The following is a 22,625-nucleotide window of genomic DNA, read 5'->3' as shown; positions in this document are numbered from 1 at the left end:
TGGAATTCGAAATTTTAATAATGGGTTCTTTTTTGTATCAACCTCACTAACAACAGATTCTCCCATTCAGAAAAGGAATGTCACTACATAAGCGACTGATAACTAAAACATGACGCGGTCGACGAACCTCTAAAGCAAAAACACAAGAACGAGCCTATTTTATTTATCAATATTGTTATTTTTTTTAGCGAATTGGGTATATATGCATAACACAGAAAACAATCTAGGATTTCAGTTTCATTCTGCTCAAGTGAAGCCAATGCACTGCAATTTGCAGGTGAATATACTATTTATTTTTCTACGTTTTATGTTTTCACAAACTATAATATAATACTTATTACTTATCGATCTTGATCGGTAAGTTTTATAGTTTTTTCCTATTAATATGGTATGATATTGTTTATAAATTTATTAATGAGAATTGTTTTAGAAAATATCAACAAACTATCACAAATAACCTATAGGATGGTATCACAATCTGTGCAATAATGTTACTACTATTTGTATGAATTTGTATAAATTTTACGAGATAAGCTGAATTGAAAATACTCGATAATCGAGTTAGTGTTACGTGGTTGAGGGTACGAGTTAAGTCAGTTTCGCTCCGACTAAAGAGAAGGAAATATGATACTATGGTAGAATTTTTTATTGCAATGTATTATGTAAATTGTAATATTTTGATCAAGCATTGATGATTGTAATAAATATTGATGATTATAAATATTGGAATGAGTTTTATTATCATCCTAGGTGCAATATAGCAATTAATAACAAAGTCTGATTTCCTGTCATTTTCATTTTGATTTACGTTCAGGCATTGGTGAATTTGGCAAAGAGTTGAAGCTGCTTTTCAAACCAGAGTTTGGTTATTTCATTAAACCCAGTGGACCTGCTTACCTCTGTGAGTAGACTTTTCTTGAAATATATAAATATTTTATTTATTCAAGTTTCAAAGAATTAATGGCTTCCCAGAGTTTACTAGAATGTATCCATTTCAAGTAAATCGTATTCTAATTATATTTTTTGTTAACAAGAATTCTGGAGGAATAATAGTAATTTGAAAAAATGTGTTTTTTATTTTATTTCTGCTATGATGGCGGAGCATTTCGAATCGAATACTCGAATTGAATCGAATGGTAAATTATTCGAATCAGTTCAGACTAAAATTTTGAATCGCAGCCATCTTTATTTTTCTGTTCGCAAGCTCGAAGTGAAAATTCCCCAATTTTTATTTATAGAATCAAATTTCAATATGCAGTCCAGATATATGATTTTTTCCCATCCTAGTGTGCTGTTGATAAAACATGTTTTGTATAATATGTGAACACTCAGCAAACTATATGAGTGATGCATTCTATGTTTTCAGTAATTCATGTGCGGAGACGACTCCCTACAAAAAGTAGACACATACAATTACATGTCTTCTAAGTATACGAGATTCGTTTAGATTCCAAAATAATATTTGATTTGATTCTGAAGTATCTGGTATTTGAAATGCCCATCCCTAGCTATGACTCTCGAATTGAAATTTTCACTTTGAAACCAAAGCAAGAGGTATTGGCGCGATGGCCACTAGTACAGCTACCAAAATATCAAAAGTCTGCAAAATTTGGAGTGAAATGTCTGACCACAAAATAATAAGTAGATTTTAAATAAATAAAAAAAAACATAAATGTAATAATCTTCATCGATTTCCTCCGCCTTCACGTCTCCGCACCCATGACTAACCAAAACCCGAAAACGTTCTTTAAAAAAGCTACACAGAAATTAAAGTATCGTACATAATAAATATAATATATATATATAACATTTTAAACAGAACACTTCTGGAGAAAACATCGATTACTGATCTTTTTTATTCCGAGGGAGAAAATCCATTTAAAGGGGGAAATTTTTTGCAAGCAGCGAACAGGTAATTTTATTTGAATTACATTTAGTGTAAGTATTAGTTTTAGCTTTACTTGTCAGTGACATTATTTAAATACAAACTTAGTGACAGAGAGTGAGAGAGGGGAATAGATTTATTTCATAAAATAGTCATAACAACAATAAAATAAAAAAATAGCTACAAAAAAAAACGTTTTTCGGTATAGATTGGAGGGGGCGATACGACCATGCGGTCGGTCATCGAAGTCTGCTCCCTCCAAGTTCGCGCTGATAAGACCACATCAAAGTTCAATGAGTGTCACGTGGATTGTCACAAAGTTTTTGGAATTCTAATCCTTATGTTCCTGCAGGAGCAATTTTAAAGGGTGGGAACGCCCTCATTTTGAAATGTAGAAAAAAACATATTTTAAGAAGCATATTTTTTTTTCGTTGCATGAACCATTTTTTATACCTTCAAGACTCTTCGAAGCCCAGGTTTTCCTAGCCATTACGATCAAACTTGTCAATTAAAAATTTCATAACTACCACCTTTTTGAAAAATTCTGGGTTTATGGGAGTTTCGGATCAGACATTTGGGATCAAGCAAGTTCCAATGCGGAGAAACGTTTATCATCGTTGTGCGAGCCCCGATTACAGTGACGTATTCCCGTAAATGTGGCCAAATTTAAAAATGCCTCCCTTGATAGTTGGTTGGCAATTTTTAATGACGGTTGTTTTAATGAGATACTTATCTATGTCAGTAAAATTCCGGGTTTCAATTATTTCCAAGTTATTGAAGCATTTTAGGAATAAAACTTTTCGCCATCCAAACGGTGTTCATGGCATGAGCCATGGTTGCCACACCCTCGATACGGCACTGCTCTAATATTTAGTAACTAAATATTATTGAAATATTGTTTTGGCTGAACATAATTACATCTTAGTAGAGTAAATCACCCGACTTAAATTGTCTGCCTGATCTATTATATTTTTCTATTCGTGAGGATCGCAGCGTATAATTCTTTTTACTATTGTTAGCAAAGAAAATATCAATTCTCGTTGTGCTTGATTTCCTCTAAATGCTATCTGTATATTCAATTTGAGTGACGCCCATAACGATTGTTTTGTTTTCATGGTAGCAACGTATTTCAAAACTCCCGCCAAAAATTGTGGCAACGACCAATTGACAGTTATCGAAGCATCCGACCACGAAGTTTGTTTAATGTCCAATAAAAGATTTGTCTTATCATTGTAAAATAAACACGCATTATACTAAACTCATCTGCTGCAATTCTCGTTTACAATTGAAATATTACTTGAATATATTTACTCATTCAAAGTGTAGGGTAGTTAATATTTTAACATTGAATCGTGTTGGTCAGTATGCAAGACCCTTACGGTTCACCGAGAATTTATTCTAGCAGATAGGAACTCCATAAGACGGCTTTTTGATAAATGGACCTCATTACTTTGTCTGGTGACTTTACAGTCGAATTTATTTAAACTCCAGGGCGCTCACATACTGGGTTTTGTTTGCTAACGTCTGCGAGATAATAATTAACACAAAGATAATGTAATGTAGGACCCTCGAACCTTATAATATTATAACCACGACTAGGCTGGAAGATTAAACATCAAAAAAAAAACGTAGCGATGCACCCTTTTGGTAACGCTACCTGCTATAAAATAGGTTTGTTAAATATTTTTTTTTTTCAATTTTTCGTTGCTTAGATGCTCAATATGCTTTTGCATGTTGCATGATATAAAATTTTCCTTGCGGCATTGCCAATTCACAAACGTTTAAATATGCCCATTGTTGAGATTAGTAAAGGGAAAATTTTTTTCATTGGGGAATCGATTAACATGGGTATAGGTAAATAATGTCTTAAAAATCTATTTTCCTTGTTTCCTATTCACGGATTCGGTAATACATTATATTGTAAAACTGTGTCGACTGAAATGTGAAATTAGATTCGATTACATTTATTCATTAATAGAATTCTGTACCCACATTTTCGATTTTTTTCGAAGTTTGTGGAGTTTTCGCAAAAACTAGTTATGTATTTATATATCAATGCCAGTTGGCTAACGAGTCAACAGTTTGAATCTAAATCCCAAAACTCCGAAGCGAAATGTATTCACAGTTTCGGGAGACGGAATTTAATTCGGTAAAGGAAATTGAAGTACTACGGCCTCAGTTTCTGTTGCGCAACGTTATCACTTAAATATTACCCGTAGGTTTGCAATTTTCTTTTATAATAGAACAACAGCCAATTTACGATGAACGCGATCGGTTTGCGGTTTGACCAAACGCGTCGCTTTTATTAAACTTCTCATAAAAGCATACAATCGAATTTATTTAACCTTCAAGGCGCTCACGTACTGGGTTTTGTTTGCTAACGCCTGTGCGATAATAATTTACACACAAAGGTAAAGTAAGTTTAAACACCATAAAATATTAAAAAACACAGAGTTCCTGTAAGCTTGAACATCAAACTAAAAATCGTCTAGTCACGCCCTCTGTTGAGAACCCTATCTTCTAAAATTCAAGTTTTTGACTCGTTTTTCGCTTGGCTGCCGGCCGATTCACTATCATTCAAGCTAGCCCATCAGTAAGATCAGTGGAGGGGGAAATCTTTTTGTCGTGGATCTGAAATCAAGAACCGTTCGAAATTTTAATCCGGTCTTCGATTCCGGAGAATTCGAAATTTTTAACTCCAACTTCACTTCAATAATAATATTATATCGTGAATGGTGATAGGTGTTTTCCTAAGAACCCCATTTGCATACTAATATTGTTTGCAGGTCGTCACATTATGATATAAACGCGCCGAAAAGTTCGAAAATATTTGTTTTATCTCAGCATACATTCGATTTTGCGCTACTGAATACACTTTGCGCTGAAAGTGTATATCATGTCTATCATGAACGTCCGCACATAACCCACAATAAAACGTTCATGATCATACTCGAAAGGAGTTTTTCTTCTGAGAGATATTAGGATACGCCAGGGCCAAAGCTTACCCTAACCAGATGCAGAGTGTTGAATAAAATTTTTTACGACTAATTAATGTCAGAGAAATTCACTAGGTAGTTTTTCTAACAGAAGGTTGTAAATCTGACGCGAACGTAGGACATAAGACCTTATTTACGGACCACTAGTTTTGCTATGGATCTGACAAAGCTCACCCAAACTATATGCTGAGTATTATACCCGCCCTAAACAAAAAAATGTTACGCGTTTTGTCCACAATAAATACTATGATTCAAATTTGCTGTTCACGTATGGTTTGCTCTCAAAAGTGCGTTCCCGACATCAAACTAAATATATGAACATGAAGGTCGCACCTTGGCATCGGCATGATATGGCCTTAAAGCAGTGATCTTGCTAGTAAGTTCGACGAAATTGCGTGTCGGGTCGGTCAATAGTAACAGATCAAAAATCGTTTCTCTTTCAATTGAAGTGAAATATTTTGGAAATATTGGACCTTATGAGACTCCGAGAAAATTGGAATAATATACATTTAAGTAATGAAAAATTTAAATCGATGGAATCGAGTCCATTATTTATTTTTTGAAAAATAAATTTTTTTGTCAAGTACAGCAGTCATCAGAACAGTTAAAATAATTTAGCAAAAACCCATGCATGTTTAATTAGCTTTACTTAAGAGAAAAATTTTGATCGGATCGGTTGATTGCTCAACTAAATAACTAACTGGCGTAATCGCTGGTTATCCACAACGTCAACGGCCTCATCTTTGAGGATAAAGTATTTAGATTGATTTATATCTTTTGATATGTATATATTTGCGATCTATACATGTATTTTCAGTTTGCTCAGTAGCAGTACGCATTGCTGCAAAACAATAGTTCAGGAATAGCTTGCTTGTTTTCTCGGTAAAATTTCCAATTTCTGTATTTGAAGTAGGTCAGAGGGCCAAAGCTAACCTTAACCTGATGCAAAGGGTTGGATAAAAAAAAATTTCGAACATCAATGTCAAGGAAAGGCACGATAGTTTATTTTTCTAACAGGGGGGTTGTCAATCCGACGCGAACGAAGGACATAAGACCTTATGCACAAACCACTCGTTTTGCTACAAAGCCCGCCCTAACTATATGCTGAGTATTATACCTATCTCAAAGATGAAAATATCATGCGTTTCGTCCGAAACAATAGGATTCAAATTTGCTGTTCACTTACGTTTTCAATCAAAAGTGCGTCCCCGCAGCGAATTAAATATATGCATATGAAGGTAGCGCATTGGCATTGGCACGATAAGGCCTTAGTTCATCAAGTCCATTTGTTGCGTAACTACAGCAGTCATTAGAACAACAACGATAATTTAGCAAAACATTTATACGTGTTTACTTTGTGTTTAATTAGCTTTATTAGAATGAAAATTTTTGTGAGGATAAACGGAAATGTTTTAAATTGATTGCTCAACTAAATTACCAAGTGGCGTAATCGAGGATTACTCACAAGGTCAACAACCTTATCCGTGGGGCTAAGTAAACGGAGTAATTCGTATCTCTTGATATACATATTTTCAATCTATATATGGAGTTTTATGTACTTTCAGTTTGCTCGGCAGCAGTACCTATTGCTGCAAAACAATAGTTCAGAAATAGCTTGCTTTTTTTCTCTGCCAATATTACCAATCTATCACAAATACGATTATTGGATACATCGCACTCTGCAACAACACATAATTCTATTATTTGTATATTGTTTAAGTTACCGCTAGATGGTACTGTGGTTATTTATCTCAATGTAATTGGTAATTCGTGTGGTCGTGGCAAAAAAATCGATGGATTTTATTAGAAAAGAATTTTACACATGAATTAGATTGCTAAACTTTGTTGCTATTGGATAGATTGTTGTTGTTGTTGTTGGAAAAATTGCAATCCTAAGAAGATTATTACAATTTTTCCACTTTTCGCTTAGTCCTATTTAGCCCAATATTTCTCACACGCTTTGCAGTTATATTTTAATTGAATGGGAACGTTCAATTTGAACGTTCACTGATCTTTGAACTTTGTGTATTAATATTTGAGTATCATTCTATTATTTTCGAAATATTCACATGTTTTCTCGATACAAAGTTCTATAATATCAAGTAATGATAAGTTCTAGATACCGCATATAAGAAAGATTGAAAATGGCGCATTGGCACCCACGTACATTTTCACCCGTATTATGCAAGCGGAGCATTTGCACCAGCATATTTTTATACCCATACATTTGCAACCACAGATTTTCGAACCCACAAATGGATTGCACTCCCGTACACTTGCATACAAGCACGTTTGTTTTCATGCAAATTTGCACCCACATACAATTGGACCCTTGGAGATTTGCACTTTTAACATTTGCAACCACGGACATTTACACTTGCAATTTTACTCATAGACGCTTGTATATCTTAATAGTCAAATTGATGTTTTTGTACATCAGTGTTCAGGCCTTGGTTCTATACACGACAAAGACGGAATCGGGGAATTTTGAAAACATACTTCGCATGTTAGTGTGGGATCGGCTGGCCTTGAAAAAATGAAAAATATTTACTACTAAGAGAACAATGCTCAAATATGTGTGCATGAATGTTGCGAAATGGTATCGGTACGGTGAGGAACGAGGGGATTGTATTGTATTGCCCGGCTTTAAAAAAGGTGAAAAATATTTACATAACGAATTGCACACTGCTTTCTTTGTGGCAGTGTGCAATGTTGCAGAACAATGGTTCAAAAACAGTATGATTGTGTACTATGCAAGGATTTTCAATTTTGCACAAAAAAAAAAGATTAGACATATCACATTCAACAAAAACACATTTTAAGTTACCGCTGGATGGAACTAAGGATCGGCAATATTTTAACTAGTATATTTGGAATTCTGTGAAGCCATGACATAAGAAATAATCGTAAATGTTGACGGATTTTATTGGGCAAAATGTGGATGGATCGCAACGTTGTTGGGATTTTTTTTGTTGTCGTCTTTTCTTTCAATTAATTGGCATATTTTTCAGTGCTTAAAAATCGGTGAAGTTGTTTTTATTTTTTTTTAAATTTGCGATCACTAAATTGACCCGAAATTTCACAGTTCAATTTCACCTTAAAATAACAGTTTTTGAAAAAAAAAAAAAAAATATGGGATCAGTTTATACTAAGTTTGACTTTTGTGTCTATATATTGGAGCATCTGGGAATGGAGCTCAGTGTAACCTCAGTTTGCCAAAATAGAATGCTTGATTTCTCAGCAAAGATTTCTAATCTAGCACAAATAGAATTATTGAACATATCAATTTCATTATTTGTATATTTTAGTTTACCGCTAAATGGCACTATGAAATCAATATATTTTATATTGATATATTTTGTATTCTGGAAGTCGAGGCAAAAAATTCGACCGTGATTATAGAATGGATTTTATTGGACGAAAAGTGGACATATTGATTATTTTGTTTCTATTGCGTTGCTGGACAAATTGCGTTTCTCGTAATTATTAGATTAGTGATTTTCAAATATTCAGTGTTTAAAGATAAAGAAGTCGTTAGAATATCTTATTACCATGATATTTTTCGACTTTTCTCTGAGTTATATTTAGCCCAATATTTCTCACGCATTTTGCTGTTTTATTTTAATTGAGTGGGCACGTTTTTTATGACATACGAGATAAATTTTATATGAACTTTGAGCTTCGTATATTCATATTGCAGAATCATTCTCCTATTATCGCGACTATTCACATGTTTTCTCGATACAAAGTTCCATAATACCAAGTAATGATAAGTTCTAGATACCGCATATGAGAAAGCTTGGCAACGACGCATTTGCACCCATGTACATTTTGCATCTGTGAACATTTTTACCTTTTGACATTTGCACCCACTTGCAATTTTACTCATGGACGTTTGCATATATTAATAGTCAAATTGATATTTTTGAAAATTAGTCTTGTGGCCTTGGTACTATGCGCGACGCAGTCGGGGAATTTTGAAAACATACTTTACATGTTAGTGTGGGATTGGCTGGCCATTAAAAAGCTGAAAAATATTTACATACCATGAGAACCATGCTCAAATATGTGAGCATAAATGTTGCGAAATGGTATCGGTACGGTAAGGTACGAGGCTGCAAAGCGCGAACGTGATGAAATATCAGGTTAAATAAATATATACACTAATTATCTTCTAGCTGGAGCTAGATAGGATTGAAACTCCAAAATAGAAGGAAATATTCGAGCACAATCGGACTTAAAAAAAAAAGAAGATACCATTATCAGCCTTTAAGGGCTTCAGCGGCCAATTCAACAAGTCTTTGTGGGAGCTCTTTTTCAATTTTTCTCTAAATCCATCAGTATATTTATGAAAATGGCTATTTCTTTTTGATTAATGAGATACTTTTTTATGACATGTGTTATCTTTATCTATGTATACATATTTTATCATTACTCTTAGAATACTTTCTCATGTCACCCACAAGTTCAACAATCGTATCTGCGAGTGTAAAACAAACAGCTCGGGTTATATTGAGGACACTTTTGTATCCTAGCACGTCAATAAATTTTTCTACCAAACTCGGCGCACACGTGACTTATATATATATGTTATCCGTATATTTGTTATATACTCTTTTTATTAAATTAATGCTTCTACGTAACATTACTTAAAACAAAGTATGAGCCTCTTTCTCAAAATCGGAACGAAGTTGTACATATGGATCACATTGTGAATGTTTTTGTTGCAGTTGTTGTTGTGAAAATCACATTTATCCGAAACTAGCCGCGATCAAATTTACAGTGCAATACTGTAGGTCTACCGTACTCGGAGACTGAAGAAGTCGCTGGAACGCTATTGATTTTATCTTTTTACTACTTTTTGAGTCTTTCTGAACCTATAAATCCACGCAATATTTTGCTGTTTTAGTTTTTATTCACGGGAACACTTTTTTTTACATACGGGATCAATTCGATATGCACTTCAACTTTCGTGTCCACAAATTTATGTCTCATCTTGAAGAATTTTCATGGTTTTTCTCGAACAAGGGCATAAAAAAGCATGTTTTTGTTCGCACATGGACATATAAAAGCAACTACTAATATGTAGAAGCTACCACATATTATAAAGATTGAACTCTTTCAAATATTTGTTACACCTACCATTAACTGAGTACAACTTTCAGTAAAATTGTTACTTTCGTCCTTTAAATAATATTCGCCGCAATGATAGAGCAATTGAGGAGATTAAAAAAACACTTCACATTGATTTGCCCGGCTTCTAAATAGGCAAAAAATATTTATATAACAGAATAGCAATGCTCAAATATGTAGACTCGGATATCAGTCATTGGGACAGGTACGATAGGGGCCGTAAGCGTAGAAAACCGGGCTCGGTAGTAAAAATCGGCGAACAATCGTGTGAATGGCGGTCAGGCGAGTCGAAATATTGAAAGTAAAACATCAAAATATTGAATGAAATATAGGATTCCATGGGACGATATGAAGAAACATGAGTAAATTTTATAACGTATACAAATTTAGCCTTCATGTGATTTCAATCTGATTTAAACACTGAACTATTGAATATATTGGTTCATTAGTCACGGAGAAAAGTGATGTTGTCGTTAACAACAACAACAACACCAATATAAAGAATTTACTAAAACAATGTATCTGTACAATTCGTGTTCACCTAGATTTGACTTTGCCATAAATTCTGATATGCATAAAAATATTGCTGAGTTGATAAATCTACAAAAATAACAAGTGTCGTAATCATTGGTTTCCCACAAGGTCAGCGGTCTTATCTGTAAGTGTGAAGCAAATAGAGTGTTTTATACCACTTGATAGAAATTTGCACACAGCTTTCTTTGTAGCAGTGTGCAATGCTGCAGAACAATAGTTAAATAACAATATGATTGCTTACTCTGCAAAAATTTCCAATCCTGCATAAATAAAGATTAGTTGCATTCAATGAAAACACTTCATTTTTATATTTGTTCACTTTAATATACCGCTACATGGCCCTATGTGACCACAGTATTTTACTTAGAATATTTTATATTCGGTGAAGCCAATAAAAAATGATCGCATTTTTGGAAGAATTTTTTGGAAACAAAATGGATGGACCGTATCGTTGTTGTTGTCTTTTTCGCAACTAATAGACGAATTTGCATCGCTTAAAAATCGAAGAATTTTCTTTAATTTGTTTTTCTCCAAGTCTAATGCGATCCGTAAATTTACCGAAAAGTTTACTGCTCAATTTTACTTCAAACAAACGGTTTTGCGATCAGTTTTATACTATGTTAGACTTTTGTTTACATATATTGAAGCCTTGCTCTCTTGTTTCTGAGAATGTTGTTTAGAACAGGCAACCACATTTAGGAAGTTCGGAGTTCTTATCGTTCCGCATGCAGCAGAAAAGTTATGGGATTGCATTGTGGGTAAGATTACATTAGTATTTGAAGATTACTTGAAAGTTATTTAAAAAGCTATCACTTTTTTTCACCAATTTGATCAGAGATTTCCGCTTCCAAATCCCCCCTATAGAACCAAATATTTCACCCAAACTTTCACTGTTATATTATAGTGAAACGTGAACACCATGTCACGCTTTTCAGTCGATCATTTTAGCAAACTAGAGTGTAAGGGATGGTGAGTCACGGTGGGACATGGGGCACAGTTGAAAATCAACTCTCTCCCTCATTTTTAACGGCGTATTTCGTTGAATTTAAAAGACTGCCCAATTGTGCACCAGGGTGTGTCCGAATGTACCTCACCAGTGAGGTGAGGTGGGACACTTGAAAAACGTTTTTAAAGCAATTTGGTGGAAAGATGAGTGTCGCTAGGAATTTTTTTCTTCTTTTTTCTTGAGTATTTTGAGTTCTTCGAGAATTGCACAGAATTTTCCCTTTTTATTTCCATTCATGGAGACACTTTATATGACATAAGTTATTCAAGCATTGAACTTCGTTTTCATGTATTTCATCATTTACCCTTCTTTTCTGAAAATTATGACACGTTTTTTCCAAACAAGGATACATACGAGCAACCACTAATATGTAGAAGCTACTACGTAGTAGAAAGATTGGAATCTTTCAGTTCAGCATAGCACAGAGAGCTTACAGTTACATAATTCAAACAACTATTATTGATCTGTACCCAAATGATATGGCAATCGAAATGATACGGTATATCGTGCTAATATTTAGGATATACATAATTTAACTTTTCTAAATGTTTGCTGAATTTATCATTAACCGTGCATATCTGTACAGTAAAATTGTTCATTTTGACTTTAGTCTTGCGGTTTTGGTGCTATGTGTGACGTAAGCGGGGGGTTTCAAAACATACTTTGCATGATAACACTGTGTCGCTTTCCCTTGAAGGGATGAAAAATATTTTCTTAACAAAAGACCAATGCTGAAATATGTGTACACAAAAGTTGCACATTAGTACCGGTACGATAAGGCACGGAGGCTACCAATCGTTAAAGTGATGAAATATCGGGTCCCATTAGTGTTTTTTATATTGCATGATAATACGGTGTCGCTTTCCCTTGAAGGGATGAAAAATATTTTCTCAACAAAAGACCAATGCTGAAATATGTGTACACAAAAGTTGCACATTAGTACCGGTACGATAAGGCACGGAGGCTACCAATCGTTAAAGTGATGAAATATCGGGTCCCATTAGTGTTTTTTAAATCTTGAGATATATATTTGCTATATATGAATAAAAGTTTGTGTCACTTCAACTTGCTCAGTAGCAGTATGCATTGCTGCGACACATTAGTTCAGATTTCCAATTTCTCGCAAAGTAGATGAAGCACATTGTATTCAACAAAAACAGCTCAGGTACATATTTATACATTTTATGTTATCGCTAGATGACACTATGGAACCACAATATTTTACCTAGTATATTCATTATTCCGTGGAGTCGTGGCATAAAATTTGATTATAATTATTGATTATTTGCTTTTCTCCAATGCTAACGAGCCATTGAACTAAAAATTGTCACAATTTAAAGACGGAAAAGTCTTAGAAGACTATTACAATTATATTTTCGGACTGTCTCTGGGTATGGGTGCAGATGTACAGCGGTCCAAATGTCCGAGTGTGCAAATCTACATAGGTGTAATTGTCGGTGGGTAAAAAAGTTTGCAGGTGCAAATGTACGTGTGCAAATGTTTGTGAATGCAAAAATAATGAGACCGAATAAATGGATGCTTCTCAATTCTGCATATTTTACGTGGATTACGGTTGCATAATTCAAACAACTATTTTTGATCTGTATCCAAATTATACAATTGAACTGACAAAAAAACTTTTCCAAATATTTCCTACAATTATTGGTATTTAAGATGATATGAGTCGTTAGAAAGCTATTTTTTTCTAGCATTTTCCATTTTAGAGGGCCAACTTTGCTATCTTATTCTTGTGAGAGGTGATACCTCCGTCATGCTTGTCTGTCGATATTTTGAACAAACTTGGTGCAAACTTTTGCGTCCATATATTTGTGAACTACTTTCTTGCTTTTAGGTGATATCATGAAACAAATCTGAATTTTAACGCCAAAGTAGAATATACGAATCAGATTTTTGATATACTATTGTTGTTTATCGAAAAATGGGCCCAGGTTTCAAGTAACGAAATTTATTTCAGCAAACGAAATTAAAGTACTTCGGACTCAGTTTCTGCTGAGGAACAATATTAGTTCAATATCACCCATGTTTTTCAAAACATTTATTAATAGAACAAAGATTTTACGACGCCTATTATAAATTTCTTCTAAAACTAGATACATCATGTAACCTTTTTTTTCAAATTCAGGGCGTACACGTACTGCGTTTTGTATTCTAACGTCTGTGCAATAATAATTTGCCCAAGGGCATTGTGAGTTCAAACATCTCGCAGCAGGGTGATTCAAACTCAGACCACATGCGGCCCGCCGCTTCATTATCTGTAGCCGGCCTCGAGTTTTTGCAAAAAAGTGAAAAAAAATAGTATTTTCTAATCAAGTAGCCAATATATATCAAGTTACATTTGTAGAAGGGCGATAATCATGCTCAAGGAGTTTGAAGGGAAAACAAAAATAGGAAAAAAAAAATAAAGGCGCGAGCAACAGATTTGAATTATAATTTGGTTTGACAATATTTTCTGGTTAAGATATAAGTTTTACACTCAGAGTGTAGTTAGAGTAGCATTGAAGGATTCATGCAAAAATTAGTGGTGCGTGCAAAAGGTCCTGTCTTTCTTTCAGAAAGAAAACCCCTTTCTAGCGTTGGTTTGACAACACTTGTTAGAAAACAAACTAATTCTACAAATTAAAATTATTTTTCATTCCCCTGACTTTGGTTAGTTGCTATTTTTTGTTTGATTGCACTTGGGTATACTTGTGATTGGAATGAATACTTTGACGCGAGCGTTTTGTGCCTTCTGCAAACAAAGCAATTTATGGCGCAATATCGACTACGTGTCAGTAATGAATGTCGCGACAAAACAAATATTTCTCGAACTTCTGATTGATTAAAACGTTAAGTACTTAATAGATGCTTGATTGCAAAATTTGCAGCCACTCACACTTTTTTGTATTCAAACTTCCAAGATATTTAGATTTATGATTCAAATACAATGTTTGACTGTGACCCAAGGGCTTCTGGGATGACAGCGTTGAAAATGTGTTAAATTCACCCTCTTATGCACTTTGACGTAGTTGTTTGACCTTCGTGTGTCCACTTATTCAAGCCTCGCTTTCTTGTTGATTGAAGGGGTAACCACTCATATAGGCACTCTACCATGTGATGTATTTCTGCATGTGGACAACCCAATGGAACTCAATCGGTTCAATTTCTTAACAAACGTGATCTACAAAGCTAGAATCCGCTACAATGCGCTGTAATTCAATATTTAATATACGACGCATTTTTCATATTCATTGTAATTTTTTGTATATTCAGTGTGTTTTAAGTATGGTGAAAAAATAAATTACTGATTATTCGATTCTAAGTTTAAATTCATTTCACAGACCGAAACCATGCGCGCTTTCGTTACCGAAGATCGGAAAATCCGAGTAGAATGGTCGCCTGTGCCGTCTGCTTCTAGATACAATTTATCTTTGGTCAGGAGAAATGACGGCCATGCAGAATTTCATAAAGACATCAACAATACTTCATATGAGTTTTCATTCCAACACGAATCAGTCGATATGTACTACTGCAAAGTTGTAGCTCTTGACGATGACTTGAAAGAAATAAGTGGGAGCCATCGGGAATCAAAAATTTCTCAACGTAAACCGGGTAAGTAAAGTTAACTGTTAGTCAAATTTTGTCGATAGTCAATGTTTTTTGCAATCTAAGTTACTCCTACTATTTTTAGTCACAATTATGCAAGAGCCGGGAATCGTTTATATCTGGCCTCCAACTCTCATACCTATCACACACCAAGGGTGTTTTTTATTGTGCGTTATTTGTTACGCTTTACATCCGGAACAAGGCTGCCTAGAACTACTCAATTTCGGAAGAACCAAACTTTTTTCTTGTTCGACCCCATTTATTGGTGATAGTGGGCATGGGTTTCTTGCCATAATTTTCAATCAATGCTACCAATATTCAGTTAAAAATTATCAAACAGAATTATCAAATTATCCTCAAAAATTATTAAACAGGCCTGAAAAAGATGCAGCCTAAAACAGCAGGTGGGAAAGCAGCAGGGGAAGATTCCACAACTTTGTCAGAAGGTTTGATTAACATTCGATTTAATTCTTTTCAACTTAAACCATTGAAAAAAGAGAATGCGAATGATGTGAACTACAAATCAAAATATTTTGTAAATGGGTATAATGGGGCTAAGCGCTAAATCTTGAATTTGCCGTACACAAAATTGCTCATTACAGCTTGTCTATTACAGCTCTTCCATCATCGAGCTATGCCCCTGGAACGAATTAATGAATAACAATTCCCATAATTTTACCTGGACTGGTAACAACACAAGCCGTGGTTTGCATAGGATTATTCTGTTTCGTGGAATTCCCTCTCGAAGATAATGATTATAAAAAACTCATCTTAAATTTAAAATAAGTATCCTAGTTATACGTTGACTCAAACTGCAACTCAAACTGGTGGTAGCGCACGATGTCGTGTGATCCGCAATGCCAGCTCCATCCAATTACCCCTTTGAGTGATAAATATTAAGGGCCTAGATACGATTTTGTTTTCCAGTTGCCGATTCGGTGAACGCTGTCTTTGATAATGGACAAATAAAGGTCGACTGGAAAGCACAAGTGGGCGCCGTCAATTACACCGTTGTGCTTCGTAATGCCGATAATCAAAGACAGATTTCCCAAGAGATTACAAGTAAATTATCGCATGTTTTCCCTCCGGAGGTGAGCGATGGCACAACTTACTATTGCACAGTGTCCCCATTAGACAATGATGACAAGGAAATCGGTCGCAGAAAAGCTTCCAACAACATATCAACTGCGCTGAGTAAGTATACCAATAATTAAGTTAGCGCATAACTTTAGTTTTGTTTTGGAAATTAGTCACTTTTATCACTGATATTTCGTATTTAATATCGGCTGATCAGCCTGTTTATTTTTGTAGAATTGACTAACAATAACGATACAATCCAACTTGAACCAGAAACCTTATTCCCTCTGGCGTGCCCACAAAAATTGGGATTTTATTTGGGATTTTTTCTATATTTTGGAATAACTCGGCTTTTGCATTTTTGTACTAATTAAAAAACTTCCCGCAACGCAGACAAAGGTCAAAGGTCAGGCGATTTCCATTCTTTTGTTAATATTGAATCTATTGATTTGGTTTCTATGACTATGGTTATCTTAGGATGGGCTAGGACAAGTTAGATGGTGGGGCATGCATGCTTACATATATACTGACCTAGAAACAGAATAAAAAAACAAATCGGGATAATATTGATGGATTGCCCACCAATTTATGCATTATATCAATTTTAGTCTGTTATTTTTCATTTTCGACAGTCGTTTAATCTATCTTATGTATTTTGTTTATCACTATCGTTCCTATGTTGATATTTTAGCTGCTGATCCAGAGATCAGCATAAAATATCAGGATGAACAACTTCATGTGACATGGCTACTTGATTCCACGTTTGAAGCCTTTGATGTCAAGTTATACAATACAGCAAAAGAATGGCAAACTCGCAAGAAGGTTGTTGAACAAAAATCCTTTGCTGTTTTCAAGCCTATCGATGGCAATGGTATTTACTATTGCACTGTGACCCCAACAGCTGATGGCAAAAGTGTGGGGCAAACATATAATTCCGAATATGTCCACGTTTCGACAGGTAGGCTTCTGAACATTATGCTACATTGGGTATATTGTATGTCATTTGTTCGGAACAAATTTATCTAAATATTAGATATTGCAGAAAATTAACCAGCACTTTGAAGATTTAACCTAAAATATTTGTTTTCATATTTTGCCGTTTGCAAATAATTTGTTGGTTATTCAACGTTGTCATTCTCCCACAGAATGTGATGAATGGAGTAAATAAACTTGCACTCCACTTAAAATTGGTCGCTTCTACATAGACATGTTTAGAGCAAATGTGTGTAACACTTTTGATAAATGTTATCAATTCTATTCAATTAGTTGAATTAAATTGTAAATATTTTACATCAAAATATCTTAACTTTCATTTTATGAAATTAAGGCCCAGTGCTTAAACCGTTAGATTTGACTATGTTTGTATTGGTGGTTAAAAATTGTGGGTTTATTTCCCAAACCCATCTCCTTCCTCATCATGTTATAAATATGTAGACAATGCCAAATCATAAGATTCTGGCCTCTCAAAAATACAATAGTTCTCCACCTAGCAGTGGGTGCAATAAAAAGCCTTTATTTGTAGTGAAAGCTTATAAATACGCTGTGTATGTCTGTAGCAAATGTTGATAAAACTAAAAAAACCAAATTTTCTCAATATTACAGAACAAAAAGATACAGAAGGTATACAAACAGATACAGATGCGGTAACGAACAGGTGAGAAAAATGTTTGATTTTGTTCATGGTGATTCAAAAAACCTCAAAATGTGAATAACTCTGGTTATGTAGTAGTAATGACTGGGAATGGTCTACTCTACCATTACTCATTGAGGAGGACGGGTTCCTGTTTGTATGCCTATGCTCTAATTGATTTTGATATCTTGAATATTGAAAAAGATTTTGAAGAGAATGAGACAATACATTTCTCCCATTTAGGCTTTATAGAGGATTTCCTGCTATCCTTTCATTTTACTAAACCAATCATGTATTTAGACATGAAACAGAAGAAAATGTGGCATCAGAAGATCAAGGTATCCCACATAAAGACTCAGAAACTGATACAAAAAAGTAAGTAATAGTTTATTAAGGAGTTTTTAATTTTTGGATATATCGTTATTCAGTCCCCCTGATAATATGGCACATCACATATTTTCGTAGAAGCGAGTTGGGTTGTTTGAAGCGTGATATGCAGCTGTAAATATGCAACAAAATCCTATACATACAGAGCTAACTCAAAGTGCTTATACAGCCAGTTGAATGATGTACATACAAAAGTCAAATTTAATTTCCTTTTTAAGCAAACTAAAGATACATATACAGACACACAAGTAATGTATATACACAGCCAATGTCATGGGCATATCCCGACCACTCATATATACATATTGATATACAAGAGGGCATATACAGCCAATGTCATGTTCATATAACTCAATAGGCATATGCAACCATTCAAGTAATGGACACCCACAGCCAATGTCCTATTCATATATAGGATAGGCCAGTCAAAGTACATGTACAGCAATATGAGTGATAGATATACGGCCAATCTCATATGCATCTAGAGCTAATTCAATATAATATACAGCCAATAAAAATTAGAGTCATTCTCAGCATAAAAGGAAAACTCAATTTAGGTAAACATCCACTTAGGACAACTAAATTTAGTTATAAATCCACTTAGGTTCCAAATGAGGTGATATGCTTAAAAAGTTTAATATCATGAGTATCGCCTAATGCAGGGGTCACCAAACTTTTTTGACCGCGGGCCGGGTATGACTCAAACTGTGTTGAAACGGGCCGGATGAATATGTTCGTCAATGCAATACAATAAATTCACAAATATTGGGAAATCCATTCAATTTATTCAACAATACACATTCTACATTTCTGAAAACTTGAATATTAAATTCTATCTACATCGCAGAATATAGATCGAGAACATCCTGGGAAAACAAATATACAAGATTTCTATATCTGGACAACTATCCTGAGTCTAGTTGTTATCAAAACGTTGCTGTCATGAATTAGGAATGTTACAAAATCCGTTTTTTTTGCGTTAAAAAATGTTAAGCATCACGTCTACTAAGTACCGTTACGCCATGTTGGAATACCGCTCATATAAAACCACTACGGACTGCCTGCAAATTTTGACATAATTCATATAAAATTAACAACTATTATCTGGTATTTGATTTTTTTCATTAGCGCATAAATTTCCCAACGTTCGACGCTTTTAAAAATTACGCTCTAGTTATACCTAGTGCAAATTAATGATATTGTCTATGGACACCAATAAAATTTATATGGACTTGTGTATTTTTTTCCTAACTCGATACATACCAATTTTTATGAAATTTGTCTAATCAAAACATCGTTGATTATTACCCACATTGTCAAAATATCATGCACAACTCCAGTGCTTATTTGCAACGATCTTTCGGCGGTGTCAATGACCGTTGCCAGAATAAATTCCTGAAATAGTCTCAATATTCCATAGATGTGACGCACATCGAAAGATTGGTGATTGATATGTGTTCTTTTTTCATATTTAGTACAGTTCTTATCCAAAAAGTAATACATTCCTTATGGAAAAAAATTGGCCTGTCGGGCGGTACTAAAATTCTGATATCTCCGTTATTTCTTGACCGTTTTTTATAAACTTGGTAATATTTTCTATTTTCATTCAGATCTATCCATTGGCGCAGTTTTTATTTAAATCGGTTAAACTTTAATTTTTTTTGTAACATACCTACATGAATATCCGCATTTAAGCAGTACAAAAGTTAGTGTCCCCTTTTGAAATTGAAACAGTACGCCAGGAATTACAGTACTGTTAGCGCAAAATTCACATTCGACGTTTATTTTAGCATAAGAAACGTAAACAGTTTCGTCGAAAAAAAAACAATAGGATCGGCCTGCTCATGAATGGCTAATCTGTGTCATAACTTGGGATCATGGCTAAATTGAATGTATTTTGGGGGGTCAATAGTATTTCATAGTGGTCTGCATGTGAACAAAACCAATTTCAAAACTCAAAATGTTTAAGTTTAAATTATCCATGCTTTTGATGGTTCTTAATTACGGTGACGTCATCATATTTTTTTATGTATAATTTTTATTTTGCAACAAGGTCAATTTTATTTGTATGAGTATTTCAAAGCTTAAAAATAAACAAAGAATCTGTTATTAGTTGAAAACGGAGTATTTTGAACGCGCGAGCAACGTTCTCCGGCTCATAATAAACAAACAAAGATACCAGACAGCACGCGATCAAATGCTCTTCGATAAAACGAATATCACTCCACTTACAAATCCAGGCCTTGTTTTATTTTGAAGGTGACGTAAAGCTCTTCTAAAAGAGAACTCTTTCTCTCGCATATCAATCACGTGTCGACCACAGCGTTAAAAGTGAGAAACTTTTTCTCGAATTTTTTTGAAATTTCTCTCTCCTTACGTACGGCGTACGGCCGTACACATTTGCGCTACGTAATTTGGGCGCGTTTTAGTGGAAAGCGACGAAAATAAGCTTTTTAAGGACACATTAATGATGTTTTTGGCATTTTTGGTTGGTGAAATATTAAAAAAATTATAGAGGGGTGTCAAAATGAGCCAGGGACACCCGAGATCATTAGGATTTATTAAGTGCATCTCTCGCAGAAAACGTTGCGAACCGGTAGAGAATTATGGCCTATTTTCTCACAGCTATTCCTAGACCCATTTTTCATTACTCTTATTAAAACTACAACTCCTAAAGAGGCAAATGATGATTGACTTATTTGATTTATACTTAAATTTCCGAAACACAACCAAAAACTAACGAATAGCATTCAAAGTCGCAAAAACGAAGTATTGTTTATAACCACGACTGAAAATCTGTCAGGGTGACAAAAGTGTCTGAGCGGATGTGAAAGTGCCTAATATTACATCACTTTTTTGCATCTTGCTGATTGGCCAATGTTACGAAATAAACGAGATGACAATAATGCAGATAGGTATGAATAAGTCAATTATTTAAAATCTTTTATGAAATTAAAAATTCACATGATATTTAGAGGAAGTATAAGAAAACTGGGTACTCCCATAGTATGTGAACCAAGATGGCGGACACCAGAACGAAATATGTATACCAGGTTAGGGTTAGGCCATAATTTCAGGTAATATGGAAAATTAGAATAAAATTATGGCTTAACCTTAAACTGGTACACATACTATATTTGGGTGTCCGCTATCTTGGTGCACATACTACGGTAGCGTCGAAAACTGCAATAAATAACCTTTGAAAAAAGTAAAATTTAAGATTAAAAATATGGATGAAAATTTGGAAGTAATTTTCAAGTGATAATTTAAAAAAAATATTATTCACCACTCAACTCTGTTTATAGATTAGAAACCAAAGAGGAAGATTCTGATAGGTCTGATAGGAAAAAATTCAAAAAATGTTTCTTTGGCTGCAACAAAGTAAACATTACAATATTTAGTGACTTTTTCATCTGCAGGATAAACTTGCTTTTCGAATATATTATGAAATCTCAAAACACGCCATTAGAATGCCAATAATATTCACCACTCATCTCATATTTCTAGTGAGTGGTTCCCCTTTTGATAAATTCAATTTGTGTAGATACCAGTTATTTTCGTTTTTCAAATTTTGTGATTCAGTATATTTATTCATCAATTAAAAGAACTGTATATCGATATTGAAGTTTGCTGTATATGCATATGTCACTAACGTTGACATTAATAAAACCACAGAAAAAGAAGTATACAATTAATAGACTTATAATACAATTTTTATAACAATTTCTCAGATTTAAAATGACTCTATAATATTATTTTATCTGTGATTTCTATATCAATTAGACTAATTCTCCTAAACTTCAATACTTCCTGACTTCAACAAAAATAGTGAATACTCAAAATTTTCTTTTCAATTCAGAAATACACAGCAAAAAGATTGGCGGGACATTTCCGAATTGCCTCTCAATAATCCAGACAAAGAAACTCGACAGAACATTGGTGATGATGACGATAATACAGATGGGTATGTACAAGTCTAATATTTACAAACATAATATAGGAATAAACAATATTCTTTTAAAAGTGTATAACTAATAATAAATTTTCTGATTTCTATTAATATTAGAATAAGTAAAAGGAAGTATAATTCATTTCACTTTTCCAACAAAACAACATAATCTCAGTCTTATTTGTAATTGACATTTAGAGACAAATCTGAACCCAAAAATTCAGAAAAAGCTATTTTTCCTTTCAGTGAAACGCAAAGAGAATCTGAGGTTGATACTAGTATTTTATTCGAGTGAGTAATGAATGTTGAATTTTCAAGTTAATTAACAAGTTTATAATTTCTTAGTAGTGTTGATTTTATATATGAAATATTGTACTATATACAAAGTCATTATAGGATACGATAATAAGTACTAAATAATGGTA

General features: G+C 34.0%; 1 protein-coding gene across 2 annotated transcripts in view; it reads left to right on the top strand.

Moving 5' to 3' along the window:
• The first annotated feature begins 1,820 nt into the window (after nt 1-1,820).
• LOC144422932 (uncharacterized) overlaps nt 1,821-22,625 on the top strand; it is a 46,392-nt gene continuing 25,587 nt past the window's right edge. For both annotated transcript variants that reach the window (XM_078112972.1, XM_078112969.1), the window contains exons 1-9: nt 1,821-1,912; nt 14,893-15,163; nt 15,532-15,603; nt 16,085-16,351; nt 16,926-17,192; nt 17,837-17,888; nt 18,165-18,239; nt 22,111-22,215; nt 22,447-22,491. In XM_078112972.1, coding sequence (XP_077969098.1) covers nt 14,902-15,163; nt 15,532-15,603; nt 16,085-16,351; nt 16,926-17,192; nt 17,837-17,888; nt 18,165-18,239; nt 22,111-22,215; nt 22,447-22,491 — 1,145 coding nt within the window. In that variant the 5' untranslated portion in view covers nt 1,821-1,912; nt 14,893-14,901. The remainder of the gene's footprint in view (nt 1,913-14,892; nt 15,164-15,531; nt 15,604-16,084; nt 16,352-16,925; nt 17,193-17,836; nt 17,889-18,164; nt 18,240-22,110; nt 22,216-22,446; nt 22,492-22,625) is intronic.

The sequence above is a fragment of the Styela clava genome, chromosome 1, assembly GCF_964204865.1.
Source record: "Styela clava chromosome 1, kaStyClav1.hap1.2, whole genome shotgun sequence".
Taxonomy (NCBI): Eukaryota; Metazoa; Chordata; class Ascidiacea; order Stolidobranchia; family Styelidae; genus Styela; species Styela clava.
This window is presented reverse-complemented; position numbering and strand designations above follow the sequence as displayed.